We start from the raw sequence: 24,060 nt of genomic DNA, 5'->3' as shown, positions 1-24,060 counted from the left end.
TATAAACTCCATCTCACAATCACAAATTTTCTAACATTGCGTGTTGAAGCATAGTAACGTATTAATGACGTTTTAACGGCTATTAAAACCACAATCGATCTTCAGATGCTACTGTATAAACAAATGGGATGAGTTCTCATTAGTTCTTTCACCTATTAGGTGAGTGCGCCCCAAGTGATATATATCACTTGTACCATGGCTGCTTGGGATTTTGCTGACATACACCCGCAGCCCTTGGCCTGCGGCCCTCGCGCTTTGGGTGTATATATCAGCAAAATCCCTCGCAGCCATGGTATAACTATTACATAAATACACTCTGTAGAAAAATGACAAGTAACTTAATTTCATTTGTCACATGGTAGACACAGGCCACACAGGTGAAGTATTGATTGAACTGGGAAGCCATGAGAAACATGAAACCACAAACTTTTACAGCCATGAATTGAAGTGACAAAGTTTGTTATAGTAATGCTGAAGTTCTAGCGGTTTAATGGAACACTGCAAACTAATGTGAGCCATAACATACTACCCATAAAACTTAACAGATTATTATAGGCAAGTTACCTATAGACTCTGTTTAGGTCTTTTTCTGTAGTGTTTAGGTAAAATAACTTTTATATACAACAGTGTTTAGGTAGCTTAATTACAACACATCAAGGATCTGGTTCATTCAGTTTGACAGTTTGTTATATCAGCACAGCTACAATTGAGCTTGCAAGTACACAGCTAGGCACATAGAATTGCTTGTTATGTAGCTGGAGTAACTCAACTTAACTTACACATCACAAACAACTACTAATCATAAATGACACAGCTACATCACTTTAAAGTAGTAACATTTATCACAGCTTGAGACAGCAGGTCACTAAGTGATCAAGTCTCTAAATGAAATTTACATCAGGTTAGTGTTGCCACGATATATCAATACATCGATAGTATCGATATAACAAGGTGGTGATATGATATGATATACCAATCAGTTATATCGATGATTGTGCAATAGTGGCACTGCTTAGTGTAATGATGTGGGGGAGGCCAGACATATGGTATTTGGCATTTAATTAAGTGTGTAGTGTAGTGTGGTGTAATGACCTGCATACATGTCCAGGTTTGCCAATAAAAGTCCTTTAGTTATACAAAGGTCCAAAAGTTCAACTATAGGACTGTGTGATTATCCCTACCTTATCCCAAGGTCCTCCAGAGGTCGCTGTCATTAAGTCTTCAGGCTTCAAGGTTATCCAGAAGTCCAATGGTTCAAGTACACAACTGATGTATTATCTTTAAGCTATTCAAAGGTCCAGAAGTTCAACCATAAAACTGAGGTGTTTTCCCAAAGTTATCCGGATGTCCAATGCATCCCAGGTATTATCCCATGGTTATCCCAAGGTCCACAGGTCTAATGGTTCAACTATAGGACTGAGGTAGTTATCCCTTAGTTATCCCAAGGTCCACAGGTATAATGGTTCAACTATAGGACTGAGGTAGTTATCCCTTAGTTATCCCAAGGTTCAATGGTTCAACTATAGGACTGAGGTAGTTATCCCTTAGTTATCCCAAGGTCCACAGGTCCAATGGTTCAACTATAGGACTGAGGTACTATCCCTTAGTTATCCCAAGGTCCACAGGTCTAATGGTTCAACTATAGGACTGAGGTAGTTATCCCAAGGTCCACAGGTCCAAATGTTTAACTATACAACAGAAGTGTTATCCCTAAGTTATCGCAAGGTCCAGAGGTTCAAATATATAACTGAGGTACTATTCCTTAGTGGTCCAGAGGTCCTAAGGTTCACTAATATATTATCCCAAAGTTATCCCAAGGTCCAGAGGTAGCTGCCATTAAATCCCAAGGTCCAGAGGTTCAAAGGTTTAACTACGTATACAACTGAGGTACTATTCCTTAGTTATCCCAAGGTCCAGAGGTCCAAAGGTTCACTAATATATTATCCCAAAGATATCCCAAGGTCCAGAGATAGCTGCCATTAAATCCCAAGGTCTAGAGGTTCAAAGGTTTAATTATACAACTGAGGTACTATTCCTTAGTTATCCAGAGGTCCTAAGGTTTAACTATACAACTGAGGTGTTATCCTTTAAGTCCAGAGGTCCAAATATACAACTGAGGTTTTATCCCTAAGCTATCCCAAGGTCCATAAGTAGCTGCCATCAAATCCCAATGTCCTGATGTCCAAAAATGTTTTGTAAGAAAATGCAAACCTCCATGATTCCTAATATACAATATTACTGTATTATGAGTGTATTTGTATTGACTAGTATATTATTTGTGTATGATACATAGTATGTTTACTTTTCTATTTGTTATAAAATTGCACGTCATTAATGTTTATTAAGCGTGCAGGTTGATTGAAGATAGATGCAAGAAGTGTACTCAATGAGGTGATGAAATGATAACGTGACTTACACCATAAAGAAGATTTCTAACTGACTTGTTTATAGTTTTTGTGAAAGCAACTATGCGTTTAAGCCATTAAGGAAAATTAAGACTTATTTGTATGTGACAATTAAATATTGTAATACAGTGCAAATAGTGACAAAAAGTGACCAAGTTTGCTAGTGCTGCATGCATTACTGTTACTTATCCATTATTATTATGGTAGTGCGATATACGGCAGTGTTAGTGCATGCTTGTACTCATTCAGTTCTCATCTGACTCTGCAACCTCCTTGGACTTTTTGGTTTTGCTTTGTTCACCAGGCTCTATAATTGCCCTCTTCTTCTTTGATGGCCTGAAAACATATGTATCAAAGTAATAAATTATAAATCTTATGTTTTACAATTATGATTGACAGTAAAATTGTCTACTGTATACAAATTATATGACTGGATAAATGCTTAGCATCTGTAGCTTTACTTGTAATACTATACGTATGATTGATAGAGTGATAGTAGGACAATGATGTAGCTTTTTACCTGTAATTAGATACTAAGGTGTTTATTGGGCAATAAGCAGAAATCTCAGTTTAAGTTTTAGTGTTGTATGCTGTAAACTAAGGTGTGTTTGCTGCTAACAATTGGATAACTACTTTGGCAAGTATGGGTAGAACATTGATCGAGAACACTTCACGATTATAACAATATCATTGGTAAGTATTGTTTGTAGTATTGTCAACTTGGAACACAAATCATCTATATAATAAATTGCTTACGGTGCATGTACGAAGTTTGGCTTTTGAAATGCCTCTACATATTCCTCCAGTGAAACCCCGCGCTTCATCAAGGCAGCAGCAAACTTTTCTTTACCTTCTGGTGAATCTGGCACTTTAGCCTTAGTGAATTGATATGCCTATCAGATAATTTGTACATGTATGATTTACATTATATAGTATATGTAGTTAAGCATACTGCATTATTTGTACATCCTATAATAATAAACAATTAAAATGAGAGCAAATTTGAATTTATGCAACATAAACTTGATTAGAATGTGAGAAGGTGGGTTTAGCTACATAGATAGCAATTAGAAAGTTCATAATTATGATATGAAATGTAAATTTTTAGACTTTTCTAGCAAGTAACCAACTTACGTATACAGTTCTATCTGCAATCAACCATGAGCGGTACCAAAATTATTTTGATGTAGTCAGACCCAGGAAAGGACGAGAAAGTGTACATGACCTAAAGTACACTTTTACATAAACATCTATTAACTCCATGCACTGCTGTATATATTTAATGTTTCTGGAGTTATATAATGCATAGTCTCGTGTAGCCAGACAGCTTTTTTACTTGTGTGGGTGTCAGAGATTTTCCCCAATGCCCACACAAAAGCAAAAAGCAGTCTGGCTACGCGAGTCTATATAATGCACGGGTCCCAAATTCTCAAGATGTTGCAATTTTGCTGAGATTGCTATTCACACATTCTGTGAGTTAGACCACTATAAGTGTGCAAATCAAACTTATATATCATACAATAACTAGGACATGAATTTAATGGTAAATTTCTCATCATAGTTAATAATAGGAGAGCTCCTACATCATTATTCGTACACTATTCTGTTGTAGTGCAATAAGTGATTTTTGTATCAACACCATAATACTACTACACATGACACTCACAGTGTGTGCAGAATGCTTGGATGATGGTAAGTTACTCAGTGTTCCCAAGCCATCATTTTGCAGTGCTGTTAAAGCAGTTACAGCCTCATCCTTTTTCTCCCTACTCTTAAACCTTCTTGCATTTATGATATCACTTAAAATTAATACACTGCCAGGAAATACAAGGAAAAATTCTCATCGCTTGTTTTAAGTTCTTGCATTTTTGATAATGAGGTTGACCTCCCAGCCATGAATGCTGTGTGAATACAGCATATGTCCACAAAATCACACGCGGCTTTTATGGCATCACGAATAATCTTGTCTTCTGGATTGTTTTCTGGCCATGGCTCAGTTGATTCACGGATCCTGAACAACACATTGAAGCATGCTGCCACTCTTAGTATTTGACCAGTTGATTTGCTGAGCATGCCTAATAAAGTAAAAGTAGTAACATTAAGCATTACAATACGATTGTTGGTACTACATGCTGATTTCCAACAGTTTAGTCACAGTCCCTGATGCGAGGAGTACATAAAATTTGACTACATTGCATTATGTTTGGAAATGGTTCAAGCCAGCAACTGCAATGAACGAGAGATCAACCTGTTGAAAGACGTATCTTGGCGACCATCCTCTCAGCAGCTGCCTTCACTATAGATTCCACATTGATTGTCACAAGAACGACAGCAATATCTTTATGATAATATCTGGGAGTTTGGTCCTGAGCAAAAGAAGGATATTGTATACCCTAGGCCTTTGAGCATTTAAACACAAAACTGGTTATATAATATTTAACATTCTATTTTACACCTTATCACTGTAATTAGCTAACACAATGTATAAATAAATTGTGATTCCCAGTTGCAGTATGTGTTCGTGTGTGTGTTACTCTGTGTAGTGTGTGTATGTACATGTGTGTGTGCTACTCTGTGTGTGTTTGTGTGCATGTAGTGTGCGCATGTGTGTAGTATGTACATGTGTGCGTGTGTAGTGTGTTTGTGTGTAGTGTGTGTTTGTGTGTAGTGTGTGTTTGTGTGTAGTGAGTGTTTAGTGTATGTGTGAGTGTGCAGGAGTGATTGATTATAACAGTTATTTGCTGACCAATTAACAAGATTGCTGCCCATTTCCTTTTATGGTTTGACATTTGTCAGGCCAGGTAAGGTTGGGTGAAGGCTGTGCTTTTCACTTCACATAATGACAAAGTTTTGTTTCTAGGACATTACCTAACCAGGTGAAGTGACTGTACAACATAGTGTAAACAAGTGTGTTGAGTGCTGTTGGGTGGGCTGGCATGTCAGATCTAGTATAAAAATTGGTATTGTCATTTTTGAAAATTTATAATCACTCCTAAGTGTGTGTGTGTGTGTGTGTGTGTGTGTGTGTGTGTGTGTATGTGTGTGTGTGTGTGTGTGTGTGTGTGTGTGTGTGTGTGTGTGTGTATGTGTGTGTGTGTGTGTGTGTGTGTGTGTGTGTGTGTGTGCATGACCATTATTATACTAATATAGGTCACTGGGATAATCAAGGTAACACATGCAGACTATCAGGTACATGTATAAAGGCTAACAGTGTCTAATTTAAAACAATAGAATTGTGTAAGATAGGTGCATGTGTAAGTATGAGGCAAAAAATTGTGGTGGAACACATGTGTGAGAAGACACAGGATTAGAGCAGCCACTCAGGAACTCTTGTGAGTCAATGACTACATGTGGTGAGTTAGGTCACATATAACAATACATGACTAGCATACATGTTCAAAAACTAGTGAGTCTACAATGGGCTACATGAGTGTCAACTGCTTGCAAGTGCAACGTCACGAAACATACAACACAGGTCACCAGCTAAGATATAGCTTATACAACATGGATAGACTTACGATAGTAGATTATCAGTTTCTGCTTTACTAATACTTGTACCCCACACTGATGCTATTGCTGCTGCATTCTGATTGGTGGGAACAGTAGCCCCCCCTCCTTACAAAAGTGTCATATTGGTCTTGCAGGTGAGGTGGAACAGAGAATGGAGCGTCATCATTCCATGGGTTGTCTGGATGAAAACAATTGAAAAAAATCTGTAACCATATTGGAAATGGTTTACATATTGACTTGGTGTTGAACAACCTGTCAGTTCCATTCCTGTGTGAGAAAAACATGTGATTCAATTTATGGTTTACATTGATGGTGTTACCATGATTACCAAAAAGGAACTATACATACAAAATTTACACACACTGATACCATCACAAAGCAAAAACAAAGCCTACAGCAAATACGCAAAAAACCAGCTATTGCAACCTAGTATATCAGCAATGAGATTCCTGTGCACCACTCAGGTACTTGAGCCTTATGTGTGCAAATCCTCCTGGGATATCCCACAGGAGAACTATCCAGGTATCATGGTGGGAGGTCGTGGAACCCAAAATTCCACAATGACCTACAAACAAGATAAGGACAGTTGGGCATTTGCTTCCCCAGATATCCAATAATGTTACAGCTGGGTGGGCTGCTTCCCAGTTGACTCCAGGCCCACAGGATCCCAATGTACAGCTGGGTAGACTGGAGAAATGTGAGTAAAGTTTCTTGCAACTGTCATCTGTATGTTGTCTCGCCGAGTTAGAGAACAATGCAAAATGGAAAATTCTATCAGAAATTACCAGTTGTCTGCAATCAAGCTATGCATTGATTGTTCATTAATAGTGTTTTTGAGGCAACAAACCAATTGCTACCATTGAAAACATGTGTTGCGATTGTGCACAACTAAAGAAAGACTGGGGAAAGTTGCTTTGCTGAGTGAGCTACTTACAATAATAGAGCGGGAATATTGAAGGGAATAGTGCTAACTCTGTGGTACAAACCCAGCTGGTGTTTAAATGAAGTGGAATAGCTGTTTGCTTCCCAGTAATTGATATTCAGGGAAAACATTTAATCATAATTTCCATAGTCACTAGATTGATTGCAGAGATACTTCTTATACTTTTCTCCATTTATATATGTAACAGGTGGAACAAAGCTGAAAACGAAGTGAAATGGCAACAAAACTTTCTAGTAATGGTGTACATTATGCCTGTCTGGCACCATTTTTCCTTTGATGCAGTAAGAGCTAGCCCACCAGTCACATGAGTTAGTTCTTTCTCATATGAATAATTTTGCCCTGTGGGTCCTACTTTATTAATGTATACTTTCCCAAAAGAATTACTGTACATGTACAAGTAGTTGGATAGGGAAACCTTCTAAAACCAGGAGAAAAGCTACCAGACACATTCTTGTTCATGTGGGTGGTGTTGCCTTGTGAGTCCTACTACTTTTCAAACCAGAAATATGGTAGGGAAGCCTTTCAAAACCAGGAAGTAAACCAGTAGGGGAATCTTCTAAAATCAGGAATATAATGTAATAATTGTGTACCAGCAACTATAGCCACACAATACATGCAACAAAAATTAATAATCTTATAGTACTAGTTCTTCATCATTGTTAACTGGACTCTCATCACTGTAGCCAACTAAGATACTATGAAGTGTGATTATATTTACCTGCAATATGTAAGACTTCTGTATACCCAGGTGTTACCATATGAATACTGTTTAGAATTCATCCATATAAGGTAGTGTTATTAATATGATATGTGTACCTTCTAACATTTAATAGTAACAAGTTTTATATTATTACCATAAGAGGAGATGAGACAGTGTTATCAGAAGGGGCAAAGTCAATTCAGTGAGTGGACAGGAGGGTGGAGGGTGAGGGACAAAATGAAACATCCAATAGATGTTCTAAATTTCCTTATCAGTATATAGCAATTATCAACTCCTACATGTTATGACTGCATCTTCTACATACCTCACCAAGCACCTCTCACACAAGAGCAATGTTTATCATTTACACTATTATAAATTGTACTGTATAATACAGTAATGCTCACTAGTTCAGTTAGTTTGCTATACTATTGAAAATGTTAGCTGCTTACTACTTTGTTATTATGATCCTCACTAAGGAACTGGTGATGGCTACTGACCAGTGCAACAAGTATCGTTTTAAATCACCTTTCTACCCTGGACAGTCTTGTGAGGACATTTACAATATGAATCCTGAGAGTCAGGACAAGTCAGGGTATTATTGGATACTAGATGGGCCCACCAAGGTATATTGTGGGATGAGTTATACTGGATCATCCTGTGAGGACATCTATAACAATAGTCCTGAAACTGGTGACAAGTCAGGTTACTACCGTATTAATGACAATCAATGGACATATTGTAACATGACAGAAATTACAACCACTACTGGAGACTTGATCCCCACATGTGCTGGTGTGGAAGGAGGATGGAGAAGAATTGCCCATATCAATATCAATGCAGGAGGTGACTGTCCCAATGGATGGCGTGAAGACACTTACTCTGGTATTAGTTTCTGTCGTGTGGTCAGCGATGACTATGGTACTTGCTCTTCTGCCTACTTCTCCACTAATGGAACAAATTACCAGAGGGTGTGTGGTAGAGCAAGAGGATATCAGAAGGGAGTACCAAATGGTTTTTATCTTTATCACAGAGGTGGTCAAACAATTGATGGCTACTATGGTGATGGTCTACTGATCACCTATGGTAGTCCTCGTCAACACATTTGGAGTTATAGCAATGGAAGATATGATAATCGTACTGATAGTAATGTTAACTGTCCATGTGCTGTTGGTGGAGGATTATCCCCTCCTCCTTTTGTGGGTACCAACTATTACTGTGAATCAGGAGCTGCTGATGTTGTCAATATCTCTGCCTATTACTTCAATGACCCATTGTGGGACAGATCTGGTTGCATCACTAGTAATTGTTGTGATACCCCTACCCAACCATGGTTTTATCATGAGTTGTCCGGAACAACTACAAATGATATAGAAGCTAGATTATGTACAAGGCAAGGCTTTATTCATGGATCTCCTTTGATTGATCAACTGGAGCTCTACATTCAGTAAAACTAACAGTTGTTGTATTAGCTAACTTTTATTTTTATATTTACTGGAGTGATTCTAGTCATCTTGTAACCACACACATCCACACTTGTAACCTAGTCTCGCGTGGCCAGACCGCTATTTCAGCGCAGGGGCTTATCGATTAAAGATTATAAGCGCCCGCGCAGAAAAGGGTCTGGTCCAGTTCGCATAGGCAAGTCGTTCACAGAATCAACAACGTGGTGTTGGGTGTTGATTGGGGCCACGTCATCACAACGATCACTACGTCATTGGCCAACCCGTTTGAATGTCGCATATGAGCGTACATTCGGTAAGTTCTCTGAAGCGAAATGGCGGGAATGAGGAAAGCCAAGCCACGAGATCAGGAGATTAAGTGTTGTCTGTGCTTGAAGAAATTACAAACTGAAAGTGACAATAGTACTCGAAAGCGTTTTCATGGTGCCGCTTGTAAAAATGAGAAAGCTATCCTATTTCCCATTTTAAAGAAGAAGCATCCAAGACTTGACTACTCGTTTATTTCGGAACTGAATGATCCAGACGCTTCCCTTTGTGCTACTTGCAGCAGACTCCTGAAGAGAGCAAGAAGACTAGAGACAGATTTAAACGGATGCATCAGTAATGTACTACAATACCTCTCTGTACTCTGCCCAAGCCTTGAATCGAGGAAAAGGGTTCTATCAGAGTCTGAAGAGGTACCAACAGAGAGTGCACCAGTAGAGGCCCAGGTGGAGAGGGTAGAAGGCGGAGGCATTGCTGAGTCATCTGGTGATAATCATCAAACTCCACATCGCGATCCTTCTCAGAAGTCTCGTCGGATAGCTTGTCATGATCAGGATGAAAAACCTGACGTGTTTGTGAGTCGCAAATGTATGTTGTTGATCTCTTGTTTATACTGTTGTGTATCCTAAATTGATTTGGAGTGCAATTAATTTAGCCAGTCTGTTTGGTATTGTGTAGGTTACAATTGATTTCAAATCTGGTTTAAGGAATATGAAGATGACACCAAATAGAGGAGATGTTGTGAAGTCATGTGCAATGAAACGATTCAAATCTGCTGCTACGGGTGTTTTCAATCTATCAAATAGACATTCGTTAAATGCAGTCGCAGGGAAAGTGAAATATGAAATATTGAATATTTGTTCTACCAATCAACCATCAATACTAAGAAGCAAGCACGATGAATTAAACAACTTCAGCTGGAATGCATTATGGCTCGAATTTGTTGCAAGAATGCCATGGCTCATCGGATTTATGAGGCAGATATTACCTCAAGCTAGCAACATCTTCATTACTTTTGTCATATGCATGCTCCTTAAAAAGAATTGCAAGCACATGAGCCTAATGCAACGAATGATTTCAGTGCTATTTTATGGGAATGCTGCTAGCAAACACATATTCTGTGCTTATTGATTTACACTGTGTTTAAATTTTTACCGTAGATGTACCAGTACTTTCAGCCACTCATGATCTGCAGTCACAATCTTCCACTTATGAGATCATTGATCAACTCACTGGAAAGCATGATGTACCAGTAAAAGAATGGGCCAATGAGATGAAAGAAGTGTTTAAGGTTACTTAATTAAAAATTTGCATGATATGGTTACTGATCAATTTTTATAGGAAACAGAGAATGTTGGTATGCAATTTGATTGGATGGACGAAATTGCTGAGTTGTTTGATGATGGTGATGGTGGTGACAGTGACACAGAAAGCATTGGTGCCCCTAGTGATGTGTCTTTCTTTTCTGACGGTGAGGAGGAGGAAGAGGAGGTTGCAACTACTATGCCAACTAAGGGTGAAATACCCATGGTTCAAGTCCAGAACCCCTACCTAACATCAGCCAGCAATGTCGACACTACTGCGGAGAGTCCTTCCCTAGTGTCAGCCAGTGATGTTGATTGCATTGTAATGGACACTACCATGGTACAAGGTCAGAATCCTTCTCTAGTGTCAGCCAGTGATTCTAATTGCATTGTAATGGACACCGCCACATTGCAAGGTCAGAATCCTTCCCCAGTGTCAGCCAGCAATGTTGACATTACTGCAGAGAGTTCTTCCCTAGTGTCAGTCAGCAATGTTGAGTGTCTGCTAATGGACAATAGCAACACCCACTGCAACCGTACTGACTCAATTTGTCCAAATCAACCATTGAGAAGCAATGCATCAACAGATGACACCATGCTACAAAGACCATTAAATGTTGTCTCTTCACCATGTTCGACCTTGCAGCCATCCCATGATACTAACAGTGAAAGTGGTCCACTTGGCTTTACAATAATTGGTGATAATATAGATAAGAACTTTCGACCAAGTTACCAAAGGCAAGATCGACAGACCAAGTCATTGCATTATTTTCACTCATACGCAGCTAAGAACCGTGTTGATGTTTCTTCTTTATCTGATGCCAAGCCTTCAGCTGTTCTATCTGTTGAGAGTTTTTTACCAACCCAAGAAGATCTTGATAATTTGATGCGTGATTTTAAAATCCTTACGTCAAGGTACATATTATTAGCCCTTTGCAGAACATAAATGTTGCAAAGAATTTATACCACATAGCAAATTTTTTTTGGAGTGGGACATTTATCAGAAATTTTTCTTCATAAAATTTGAGTGGGAAGATCTTGCCATTTATCAGAAATTTTTCTTCATAAAAAATAAAAATACCCAAGAAATAACCCACTGTATAGTATCTAGAACTGTTGCATTAGTTGATAGTATAAATTTAGTGTGTACTTCTGATGTAGGTGATGTGTATTATATCTTTGCAGGATTCTTGTGAGACACATGCCAAAATACAAAGATCAGATTGACATGGTAACTTGGCATATACTCTCAGAGCACTCTGAAGAAATGTCTCGGCAGTCCAATGTGGTATGGTCACACACTGAACACAATAAAATAATTATTATTATTAAATTATTTAGGTTCCTCTTGGTGTCATTTTAAAGAATGAGGCAAACCTAGGAGACATGTGCCATATAGTGGGCAGCTTGAGTCAGTACGTTCCACAGGAAGGCAGCAATTCTTCCAATGAAAATTCAGGATACCCTAGACTAGTGCCATTGTAGTTTTATGGAGACCAGATGACAGTAGAGAGAACCAGGGGTGCTATGGTGTTGCGATCTTTTCATAATCTATCGATCGATAGATTAGAAGGTTTTGTTCCTGCAATAGCAGATTGGCATGCAAGAATGACCCTAGTTAAGGTTAGTAACTATTGCATATTTGTTGATATTACCTCATCGAATGCAGGTGATCTGGGACAGACTATACTCAACAAATTCATCTTGTGACAAAGGAACGTTGTACCAGCTAAGAAATTTGTTAAGTCAATCGTCAGTTGGAGCAGATCCTTCAAAGAGCATGAAGGCTTTTGAAGATTTTTTAGTAGTAGTACTCAGTGGATATGTCATTACTGCAGCCAAAACCATCAATTCCCAGAGTCAATCCTGTGTAGAAACGGCTAAGGCAATTGTGTCAAAGTGGGTCAAAATAACTTTATTAACAAGTAATGAAACAGCTCCTGGTCCTGCAACAGCTAATTCTCCCTCCACAGATGATGATTCCACAACAGTTCCTGGTTCCACAACCTCCACAGCATCCATTATGAATCTTGTTACCGTACCAGCTTCTGCTTCCATGTCTACAACAGTTACTAGTTCCACAACAGACCCTGGCTCTGTGACAGTTGGTGGGTCTGGTGACATACCTTCCCTGTCAACTACTAATTTGTATACTATCGACCTATTTACACTTGGATTGTTGTGGTATGGTTTTCACGATGCCGTTAAAGAAGGAGACAGTACTCGAATATTGTTATATTGGAAGTTTTTGTTGTTGGTTTTTAAATTAGAAAACCACCACAACTATGCCAAAGAAGCATTCAATTTGACTTTGCAGTCACTATTACTCTCAACCCATAAATTGTGTGAACTGAAGTGGAGTAGGACGATCAACACTCATGGCAAACCTGGTCACAACGTTCCATGTGATCTACATATGGAGCATTTAAATAAACAGCTAAAAGGATGTATAAGAAGTGCTGGCTCAAATATTTACCCAAGTGCTATTCAGAGGGTGGCCAAATCACTTGGTCCAGTGAGCCATGTTTGCTCCCAGTTTGAAAAGGAACTGTCTATATCAGTCAATAAGGAATATCACACATATCCATCGTTTAAAAAAGACTTGGATGCTATTGTACGTCTGTTAAAGAATGAAAGGACATGACAATGCACAGAACTACAGTAGCTACAAGCAACAGCCGTTGCTTCTGGATGTCAATCGGGATAAAATTACTGACTGGGTAAAAGAAAAAATCATCAATGCAAATACGTACATACACTAATACCAGGAGTGCCTCCTGCTAGTACATGCAAAGACTTTCTCTGCTATCTAAACTATGTACATACTGTGTAATTTTTTTTTCCATGAAATTTTGATTTTAATACTTTAAAGTAAAATTACATGATTGTGCAGTGCGCTACATAGTACAATTATGGCAATTACAAAGTGGAGCACAAAGATCACAACAACGGCAAGCAGTAATTGAGCAACTATTGTCTGAGCCAAAAAGGAAACCTTGAAATAATAATTTTCTCCGACAGACTGAAACATTCCCAACATAAGTTTTCATTGCTCTTGAAGTATGTTTACCGGACTTCTTGTATAAAATAGCTTCTGAATGAGACCCATCTCTACCAGCCCTCCCTGTTTGTTGTGCTAATTCTTCCAGTGTATTAGGTGATCCCCAGTGTATGATTCTGGTAATGTCGGCACAATCAAACCCTAGTCCAAATGCATTGGTTGCTATGATCAACCTGAGACTGGTATCCCTTTTACAAAATTCTTGCAGGATTACCTCTCTCGCCTCTGTCTTTGATCCTGATGTGAAATTATCAATGAGCCTGTAGTGAATATTTGTTACTGGCATGCCGGGTGGTTCAGTAATTTTGTCTTTCAAGAGTTTCTTCAATTCAACCAATAGTTTAACACACTGCAAGTGTGATCTACAAAACAGAACTGTTTTTGGTGTATTGGTTCGTAACTCAACAAGTTCAGCAGAAACTATGGCAGCCAGATCATTTAAGTCAATTGATGGTTTGACAATGAACTTAATGTTAGGCCTTCCTGAGTGTATCCCAATAAGTACTACATCCTTCAAGTCAAGACGATTTTCAACGCATTTCAAAATTTCTTGAGTTGCAGTAGCTGTCAAAGCCATCACATTGACACTAGTTGGTAAAATACTGCGTAGTGTTCCTAGCTTTGCAAAGGCTACACGGAAGTTATCACCCCTGGAAGTCACAGAATAGAATAGCATTCAATTAATAAGATGAAACTTACCACATCTTTACACAGTGTGCCTCATCCACTACAAATGCTATCATTTTATTTTGGTATGAGTCGCTTTGAAACATGTGCCAGTATCGCTTGGTATTCAACATACTTTCTGGGCTGATATATACTAGCTGCACCTCACCATTCACGACTTTGGTACATGCATCATTGTCTGTCTGAGCCTCTCCAACAAACTCAACTGATATCCCCGTAGGTGCGAATCTCTGTCTCTGGTCCATCATTAGTGAGGTTAAGGGGCTAACAACAACAGCAAGGCTACCAGATCTTCCTGTTGAACACAGAATAATGGTAAGTCAACTATAAAAATTTGCTGCATACATACCCAAAAAATAATCAAATGCAAGTGGAAGAATAGCATAGATAACAGATTTTCCGTAACCAGTTGGGAGCGACACAAACGTGTCTCTCCCAGACATAAAAGTACGGACTGCTTCCAACTGTTTAGGCTTCAGTGGATTAAGTGACATTGCTTCTAAAGCCCGCGTAATCGAATCATCGATAGATTTTTCCGCCGGTTCTGTTACTCGTTCCATCACAGGAGAATCTGTCATGGTCTCTTGCACACTACCCGCCTTTATTACACTTTCAAATACAAGCGCATGGGACAAGTTATTGGATAATTGTAAATGTCTGATGACGTGCCCATGATCAGCACTCCAAGTGTTGACGAAGGTGCTGAGGACGACTTGCCTATGCGAACTGGACCAGACCCTTTCCTGCGCGGGCACTTATAATCTTTAATCGATAAGCCCCTGCTCTGAAATAGCGGTCTGGCCAAGCGAGACTAACTTGTAACCTTTGTTAGATGTTAGGTGTATCATACAATTTCATTATTGTTTATAATAATTTAATATAATGTACATCTGAAACTTTCAGACCTTACTTATGATAAGGGAATTTGTGGGAAAATTGGTAGAGCAAGAGGTTATCAGAAGGGAGACACAGAAGAGAGCCTTTGCACATGTTGCTGAATTGTATGCACATCTATAAAATGCTATTCATACAGCCAATTGTATTCACACTTCCTTTATGCAACCATATACTACAGGGCAGTTTTAGGCATTACAGCCTTCCCACATCACAAGTGTTACTTGCTAACCACTAAGGCTATGATCTTGATGTTTTCACTGTTTGCCATCACTTTAGTCCATAAAATACTTCTATCACACTCCATACGTACAATCTACTTAATAACCTGTGCTAGAAGATGTTAGGTGCATCATTCAATTTCACTATTGTTTTACACATATAACGTAAATCTGAAACTTTCAGACTTCACTTATGATACAGAAATTATAGGTTAAGCAAGTGTTAGGATATCAGAAGGGAAACACTCTGACTCTCTGCACATGTTGCTAAATTGCATGCACATCTATAACATGCTATTCATACAGCCAATTATATTCACACTTCCTTTATGACTACAGGGCAGTTCTACATAATAGTTAGACGTCAAGAACCAGGGTTCTACGGGATTTAGAAAACTCGAAGGCCCTGGTCTGTAGCGCCTGAGCGCAGCGAGGGCGCTACTAAGGGCCTGAGGGTTTTCTAAATCCCGTAGAACCCAGTGGTTCTTGACGTCTAACTTATTTAGACTACAACTCGTTATTGTACCTTGAGTTGACAGCTGCTTGTAAATAGGAAATGTATGGCTAATTACTAGAAACAAGCCCTCTACACCTCCCGACATGGCGGGACCTCAGCATGGCTGTTGCTACCCGTTTAAACGCCCATGCGTTGCCAATGTTACAGGCGCGTGCTATGTATCAAAGTACTGGACTCAGCGAGTGGACTACAACTCATTGTTGCTGTTGTTGTGCCTCGACAGCTGCTTGTAAGCAAGTAATGTAGTGTTGATTAGTACAAACAAGCCCATTACACCTCCCTCTAATTCAGTACGGCTGTTACTAGCCATTTAAATGCCCATGCGTTGCCAATGTTACAGGCACGTAATTATCGTGTTTCGTATCGCCTCAGAGCGTGGTCTCTATTGGACATGACCGTGGCTCTACGAGATTTAGAGACCACGTTTTCAGCCAATCAAATTTCAGTATCAAACTTGTTGTAGTCTAAGTAGGTATTGTGGCCGTCCCACATCACAAGTGTAACTCTATAGCCACTAAGGCTACAATCTTGATTTTTCACTGTTCGTCACCACTTTAGTCCATAGATGTTGTATAGCATACTCCATACGTACAGTGCATGCTTCATGGACTTGTGGTCCATTTATCTTTGCTGACAGTGTAAGGTGTTGATTCATTATGGTATCACAATTTAGCTAAGGGGCATGTTTACAGTATGCTCTGATTATTAAGACCATGTTTTGATAATTTATGGCATGTAATCGGTCCGTGTGACCATTATACTAGATGAATAAAAAAAATTGGAAATTTTAAATGGGATCACTGAAAAAAGCCACGAAACAAGAAGGGATTGCTGGGGTGGTAGTGTAAATCACAAATCCCTATTTTGACTCTCTGTCATAAATCTTTAGTTACATGCTCTGTCATTTTGAAGTGAGTCAAAATAGGGATTTGTGGTTTACATTACCACCCCAGCGATCCCTTCTTGTTTCGTGGCTTTTTTCAGCGATCCCTATTCCCATTTTAAAATTTCCAACTTTTTATTCATCTAGTTTGTGTACTTTTTATTAATCCATATATGGATTATGAAGAAGATTATTGTGAATAGTGTACTTTTGCATTCTGCATAGTAACGCCATCAACGTTTCAGTACAAACATGAAACTGATCAAATTGCAATGTGCATACAGACTAAGAGTCTCCCAATTTGAGTTACAATTTACATTACTGGTGCCTTTAATAGTTGTCAAATTCAGTGCAAGGATTGTTGTTATACACTTGACTGCATTATTAGAGTATTTACATGACTGCTCTATTAAAGTATTTAATCTGGATAACTCGCCCACGTACAATAAACACAGAGCGAAAAAAACCACCTTGCAACAAAGTCATCAACCCAGATTAAGCTTCCTGGCCTATACTGAGTTTAATAAAGACAGATTCTATTAGCCACAAGCAGCACACACCAGAAAAATTAATTTTGAGCGTGATCTTGTACGGCTTCTTGAACGCAATGGCATTTTGGCAAGAAGAAACAGCCCAGTTTGGGCTGTTTCCATCTGAAAACGAAATCAAAAATAAGTCATGGACACGCACAATGATCCATTCAGTAAGCCTTGCTACTTTTTATCCCAGGATTCTCCTTGTAAACTTCGCTATGCCTGTGAAAGAATAATAATTATACAACCAAGTACTAAGAATAATACGAAATGCGGTTAAAATTACGTCATTAATAATGAATGAATAAATAATGTTTGAGAAAACTACGAGGCCTAGAGACATGAACTAAGTGGGGATAGATTCGCCTGTGAATGAAGGCACAACCGTATAATAAGTACGCCTGTTCGTGCTGATGACTTTACCGTACGTGTAATTCTATATAACGCCCAGCACCACACTGTTGTTTAATTACAAATTGCTCGAAGGAGAAGATTAGTACATCCAAAGAGTGACTACAACAGAGCCAGAGGCCACCTTACACGTAAACAACAACATTACAAGTATGTTTAAATGTTTGTAACTGTGTATTTTGTATGCAGGATATCAGTGTGCTCCAGGCGTCATGCAGTGAACAACCAAATGATGACCAGTTGGGATACCAGCTGATACGCTCGTAAACAAACAGGAACAACAAGGTAATGAGTAATGTATACATCCTCATCCTTCATCTGGCTTGCTAGTGGCTGGAATTCCACTCGGCTTAACTACTACTCTACTGTGAGTCTGTAATAGCTAAACAAGAAGCCAATGCAGTGCTGCATATACAACAATGTGTAACTATCTCCTGTATGTTGTGCATGGCTGTATGCATAATATTATAGACTGTGATCACTGTGCCAATGCCACACCGCTGATATACTGGCACATCACCAGTGGCCTCTAGTTACAACAGAGTCTGTTGTGCCATATATTGGCTTGATTGGGATCAATTGTTAATTGTGCCTTCACCATATCCCTTGTTCTGCATAGCCTCACTTCACTGCTGAGTCATCTTCAGAGATACGTCACACCTACAATATATAGTTACTTTCAATATAGCTTGGTTTTTGTGTAGGTTGTGTTTAGTATTGTGGTTCTCTGATGCTCCCTTGCCTGTGTACGTATGCATATGTATCATTTCCATTGGTACACACACACTGCTCTGAGTGTTGCCTATGGCACTGTTTATACTTGCCCAATGGGTAGGTTGCAACGTTGGTGTATGTACTTGGTTGTATGTGACGTGGTCCTAGTAATAATAATATTATGAATAATAATAATAATATGAACAAATGGGCATATTTCAATTTTGTCTGAAATACATATACTGTTTCCTTTTCACTTGATACTTACTAGTGGTCCTATACAGTGGCGTAGCTACCATTGAGGCAACCGAGGCAGCTAATTCTCAAAAACAGGCTGAGCAGGCTTGAGTTTTGGCACCCCGGATTTTCTACTCAGACGTTACTAGACAGCAGTACTGTACCCCAGTAGCTGAAAAGTGGTCCAGCACCATGAAAGGCACCATGTCACCATAGGCTCCAGCCCTGCTTAGCACTACAGCCATAGATTCTATTTTTCGTGGCTTGAATTTGTAAAAGATCGAGATACTCTAATAGAGCAGTCATCGTAATAAATTATACTCTAATAGAGCATTCAATACAGATTATAGCCACTGTTTTCATTACACTGCTTGATCATTTCTAGTTATGTAAATTGTCTTTACGTAACTTTTCAAAAGTTCCAATGAGTTAACTGCATGGCATTACATTGAGCTAATTGATCATGCATATCATGCATTAGCAGTTACGATAAAAAAGAATAGCCTGCTCCACATGCCTTTTCAAAGCACATAAAAAGTTTTCCTTGAGGGAGCATTCCCCCAGACAAGCTTGACATGCTTAGCACATGCAGTTGAGCATCACAAGAAAGAGATAATTATCTCAGACTTAAACATCACATCAGATCAATAAAAAGTAGCGTGCATGACTATGACAGCTCGTGGATGCAGTTCATGGATGGCCTGACTGCTCAAAATATCTCCAGAGTAAGTTGTGTTGCATGCAATTAAACTAGTCTAATAATTGAAGCACGGTATACTGTAGTATGCTGGAGCATTACTTATGGCAAGTAGAAAAATGCACAGAGTCTTCTGAAACGGTTCAGTTCCTTCATCCAACCTGCCAATGCTGTACCACCAATGCTTAAAAGTATTTGTGAATCATTTGAGTCAGAAATATACCCTCTCAATTTAGTCAATGTATAACTTTGCCTTGGTAAAAAATTTTTCCTGGCTACGCCATTGCTATACTCATTGCAAAGAACCACCAGAGGGTTGTTTTGAGTTGAAGGATGCTTTTCAAGGTGGTTTTTAGGTGTGTGTTCTATTAGGATTTTTGCAAAAAACATAGGCGATCACTATTATGAACCCACTATCGTGGTTCATGATATGTGCAGCTACACATATCCACTCCATTTACAGTTGCTAAAATATTTGAAGATTTTGCTCAAATGTACTATATGAATAATAAACTAATAAACCATGTATGTGATCATGTCAGTTCCAATTAGCTATATACATATCATTGTAGAGCTTTAACAATAAACAAGTTATCAAACACAATGTTTGGAATGTTGACTACCATCTTATAAGATGTGAATCTTGTTACACAAATAGAACCAGGTGTCTACTGTATGTGTGTTAACTAATCCCAGGAGTGTTGCAAGGTATGCAGAAAATGGAAGTATAAAACTTTCATACACAATGAGAGCTAATTATTACAATGATTAAATATGTATCTGTAAGGTTGTTGGCCATCCACCATTTGTGTTGAATCAAAACATACACCATATGGAAGGCCAAATGCACATGATTGATATACTATGTGATTACATGTGATTACAGAAACATGGTAGCATGTTCAACACACACTCGCACATCTACAAGCATGTGCATACACACACATACTTGTCTGTCATACATACAAATGAACACACATTGCACATGTATATAAAAAAACACAAACACACAAACACACATGCACACACAAAAGCAAAAGCAAAGCAAAGCCTTCAGCTACTGCTAAGTGGTCACGCTGCCCAGTGGCCAGCATGGGGCACCTGTGTGCTACTCAGGTGCTATGAGTCAGCGCCAGCATGCCCCCCTGGGGCAGGACTAGTAACCCGCAGGAGGCTGTACCATGTCTCACAGTTGAAGGTGTGGGCTACCTGGACCTTCAACTGCTATATGAGACATGGACAGTTCTGCATTTGTAGACTCCTTTAAAAACAATTAATTAAGCCTAAAATAGAATTAATTAAGCCTAGCGCGATGTTTCCAGCATAGACTCATATCAAAACTTGTGTAAGATATTCCGGATTTCCGAAAGGGTTACGTCCGTTTCATATAAAATAACATCATCTTTTAAACAAAGCGCCATAACTTCCGCGTACTCTGGTTGACAGACAAGAAGTTTGGTTTATCGGACTCCTTGATGAAAGGCGATTCGATTCATGTGTAAGTTTTTTATGTAGTAATGAAGGGGAAGCTAAAAAGGAGCCTTGTACCGCAAAATTTACGTGATCAGAATGCCCGTAAAAACACGTGTTTTTAAGCATATCTTTGTAAACTAACCTGTTTAACAATTTGTACGGTCGGAGTCTTATTAAGCATCCTTCGCTGCGTAGTATGATACCAAATTTAGCGAAGTTGGTTGAGGATAACAACTTGTAAATTGGGATTTTCCTGCCAAGATGATTAAATTTTCCAATAGGTTAATGTATGGAGCGCGTATTATGTCATCATCAACAGTAAATAACTGTCGCTATGGTGACATTTTCCCATTTGTACGGTCGGAATTGGATAGAAAAATTCAAGGGCTTTCTATTATTGTATGGTGTGCTGTAGAGATTCTGTGAGTTAAAGGTTGTAAATTAGTGCTTTTGTATGTAGTGTAAAATACATGTATTTTGCATTGGACAACGAATGACAGGGAATGACGAGATTTTATAATCAGCCTGTATTACCAAGTTGAGGTTTCAAAAAGCTATTAAACTGATATTAAATTTATTTAATGCATAATTCTTAATTTTTACGGGTTTAACCCAGTGTTTTGAAAACTTTTAATGTTGACCACCTGAAAATGCTTGATTTGACAAATCCCATACATATGTTTTGATATGTACTCAGGTTCTAACTCAAAATTATCGTATCGGATACCAAGTTGAGTACTGCCAGTGAGTGCTAATGGTGAATGAAGTGTATGTTGTGTAGATGTACGACTGCTGGTGCATGCAGACAGATTGCACGATATGTAGCTACTGAGGATTTCCAAATTCTTATATTGAACCAATGCATAGATACACTCTAAACACAACTTTCTGGAAAGTTTCAGCTCATTTAAACACACACAGAGCGAGTTACAACACAATACGCTGTACCTGACACGGAAGAATTCGGATGGCGAACAAATCGATCCATGTCTTCTACGTGGGAATATCGGCCATGGCTGCCAGAAACATTGCTTCTCTTCTTCATACACTCACTAGTGAAGAGTACGTTCGCTCCGAGAGTAGTGACAATGACGGGCTTGAGACGCTTATTACTGAATATTTCACCGGAAATGACGACTAGACAGATAATGAGAAGAGTAAGGCGGAAACCACAGAAGCGTTTGTTGATTATCGCATTCAGGTGAAGATAGCGAGTTAGAGTCTAATAAAGAGGTGGGAAGCCACAGAGATCTGGAGATACAGTCTTTACCAAGGTGTGAAGATACACTGTACACAGTGATATACAGGCATGTGATGATGATGAAAACTCTTACTCTGACCATAGATACAGTATACCAACAGGGATTGGAAACGGAGACTCTCGCACAAACATATCCGTGTCTCGCATGACGTAAACTTTCATCCGTAGCTAGTAATGGCGAGTGGAATTGTCCGTAGCTTTATGGGTGGGTTTTGTGATCTTCCCGGATGGAGAGTGGTAGAAAGTTTGTTGAAGCAATTTTGCACCATATTACGAACGGAGACGCTTCAATGGACGCTTTTGACGAACTCAGCGACTGAGCCGGAGCTAGTGATGTAACTTAAGGAAATATTCGAAAATTTAAGGGAGTACAAGTCCACCTCCACAAAGAAAGAGAAACTCTGGTGTGAATTCCACCGTAAAAGACTCCACAAGTTGCCTGATATTTGGAAACGCTTTTGCAGGGGTTTAGACATCCCATACAGCTGGTAGCTAGTCTCGCGTAGCCAGACCCTATTTCTCCGCACGGCGCTTATCGATTGGAAATTATAAGCGCCGTGCGGAGAAATAGGGTCTGGCTACGCGAGACTAGCTGGTAGCACGGTTAATCCAAAGGCTGCAGCACATGTTGCTGTCAGACCTTCAGTGCTGGCCACTGTAAAGCTTTAATAATAATAAAATAATAACGACTCCGGTTCCATACAACCGACATGCACCCTTCATGCCAGCTTGTCTACACTAGCTGGCAGCACATTCAACAGAGCTGGTACCATCTATATATAACACAATTTATATAGTGACCAACTGATAATGTGCATGCTCATTGCTATAATAGTACAACAAATACTGAATAGCTAACATTAATTTTGCAACACTACACAAGATAACAAAACGTAAAGGAAGAAAAGCAAACAAACAAATATAACCAGTTACCAAGTCACATTCAGCAACAATTATATTCCAGTATATGTATGTGCAGAACAATCCAAGTGTTCAGATAGTGAACTTGAGGCCATGTTGTCAATACATTAACATGGAAGTATCATTATTTACTAGAAGATATTGGTAGTGAATCTATTTATTTTTTATTTATTATTACTGAGTAGCCAGCACTGCTGATGTGCTCAGGAAAAAAAATCACACATGTACATTACTACAATAATTAGAAACGTTAACTGAGAAAGAGTCAGAGTCATTTAAATCAATTAGGAGTTGTGGCAACGAGTTCAGTCTTGAGCTGTTCTGGAGAAAAAACTTTTTGGTAAACTGTAGATGTTGTAGGGAGTATGAAATGGTACTGATGATATTGCCTGGTTTCTCTGGTCATTGGGAGATAATTGGATGGAATAGATAAGGGAATTTGGTTATGAAGTGCTTTGTAAAATGTCTGCAGTCTGGATATCTTGCGTCGAGTTTTAAGTTCAGGCCAGGAGAGATGTTGGAGCATGGAAGTAACTGAACTGGATCTACTGTAATCTTTCAATACCCATCTTGCTGCTCTTCTTTGAATATTTTCAAGTTTATGTACATCACTGTTATAAATAGGGTCCCATACTACTGAAGCATATTCCAGTTGTGGTCTTACCATTGCTAAATACGCTGCTGCTTTCGCTTGTGTAGAACAACTGCTTAGGTTTCTCTTAAGAAAGTTTAATGTTCTGGATGCTTTTCCTGTTATTTTGTATACATGAGGTGACCAAGATAAATGTTTGTCCAAGAGTACTCTGAGGTATGTATGTCTATCAGTAATTGGTTGTTCAGTTCATAGTTGTGAATTATAGGTGACTGAGATCTGATGCATCTTATTACAACACATTTGGATACATTAAACCTAAGTTGCCATATGTGTACCCATTCTAATAGTCTGTCAAGATCTTGCTGA

The 24,060-nt window shown here is 38.9% G+C and overlaps 3 protein-coding genes across 8 annotated transcripts; 2 read left to right on the top strand and 1 right to left on the bottom strand.

Annotated features, from left to right (window-relative positions):
• Nucleotides 1-2,446: 2,446 nt before the first annotated feature.
• LOC136237866 (ATP-dependent DNA helicase RecQ-like) lies at nt 2,447-22,166 on the bottom strand. Of its 5 annotated transcripts, XR_010692621.1 has the most exons (6): nt 21,866-22,156; nt 6,145-6,182; nt 5,924-6,093; nt 4,072-4,771; nt 3,162-3,298; nt 2,447-2,741 (listed from the first exon to the last, which is right to left on the bottom strand). XR_010692621.1 is itself a non-coding variant. In XM_066028109.1 (3 exons), exons 1-3 carry the CDS (start codon nt 21,960-21,962, stop codon nt 13,487-13,489), a joined length of 1,194 nt encoding a protein of 397 aa, XP_065884181.1. In that variant the 5' UTR covers nt 21,963-22,166; the 3' UTR covers nt 13,418-13,486. The 5 variants fall into 5 exon arrangements, 2 of the variants coding, with proteins under 2 accessions (XP_065884181.1, XP_065884172.1); XR_010692626.1 differs by lacking the exon at nt 6,145-6,182; XR_010692617.1 differs by lacking the exon at nt 21,866-22,156 and having other exon boundaries at nt 4,072-4,480; nt 5,924-6,877.
• On the top strand, nt 7,753-15,268 carry LOC136237890 (uncharacterized). The gene is made up of 2 exons (XM_066028144.1): nt 7,753-9,101; nt 15,161-15,268. Exon 1 carries the CDS (start codon nt 7,996-7,998, stop codon nt 9,007-9,009), a length of 1,014 nt encoding a protein of 337 aa, XP_065884216.1. The 5' UTR covers nt 7,753-7,995; the 3' UTR covers nt 9,010-9,101; nt 15,161-15,268.
• On the top strand, nt 9,177-13,455 carry LOC136237882 (uncharacterized). Of its 2 annotated transcripts, none has more exons than XM_066028128.1 (6): nt 9,177-9,860; nt 9,964-10,576; nt 10,627-11,504; nt 11,775-11,877; nt 11,931-12,212; nt 12,259-13,455. In XM_066028128.1, the coding sequence occupies exons 2-5, from the start codon at nt 10,559-10,561 to the stop codon at nt 12,072-12,074; spliced, it is 1,143 nt and encodes a 380-aa protein (XP_065884200.1). In that variant the 5' UTR covers nt 9,177-9,860; nt 9,964-10,558; the 3' UTR covers nt 12,075-12,212; nt 12,259-13,455. The 2 variants fall into 2 exon arrangements, with proteins under 2 accessions (XP_065884200.1, XP_065884209.1); XM_066028137.1 differs by having other exon boundaries at nt 9,177-9,873.
• Nucleotides 22,167-24,060: the final 1,894 nt, after the last annotated feature.

The sequence above is a fragment of the Dysidea avara genome, chromosome 1 (assembly GCF_963678975.1).
Source record: "Dysidea avara chromosome 1, odDysAvar1.4, whole genome shotgun sequence".
In the NCBI taxonomy this organism is placed as follows: domain Eukaryota; kingdom Metazoa; phylum Porifera; class Demospongiae; order Dictyoceratida; family Dysideidae; genus Dysidea; species Dysidea avara.
The sequence above is the reverse complement of the archived record's forward strand: the minus strand, read 5'-3'. Positions and strand labels throughout refer to the sequence as shown.

Excerpts from the sequence above, each read along its gene's own strand:
- LOC136237890 (XM_066028144.1), top strand. The coding sequence starts at position 7,996 with ATGTTAGCTGCTTACTACTTTGTTATTATGATCCTCACTAAGGAACTG.
- LOC136237882 (XM_066028128.1), top strand. Across the intron at positions 11,505-11,774 it reads TTTAAAATCCTTACGTCAAG|GATTCTTGTGAGACACATGC; the intron begins GTACATATTATT and ends ATATCTTTGCAG. Across the intron at positions 11,878-11,930 it reads TGTCTCGGCAGTCCAATGTG|GTTCCTCTTGGTGTCATTTT; the intron begins GTATGGTCACAC and ends TAAATTATTTAG.
- LOC136237866 (XM_066028100.1), bottom strand. The coding sequence starts at position 14,915 with ATGACAGATTCTCCTGTGATGGAACGAGTAACAGAACCGGCGGAAAAA. Across the intron at positions 14,633-14,686 it reads TGCATTTGATTATTTTTTGG|GAAGATCTGGTAGCCTTGCT; the intron begins GTATGTATGCAG and ends TGTGTTCAACAG. Across the intron at positions 14,301-14,349 it reads GCACACTGTGTAAAGATGTG|GGGTGATAACTTCCGTGTAG; the intron begins GTAAGTTTCATC and ends TGTGACTTCCAG.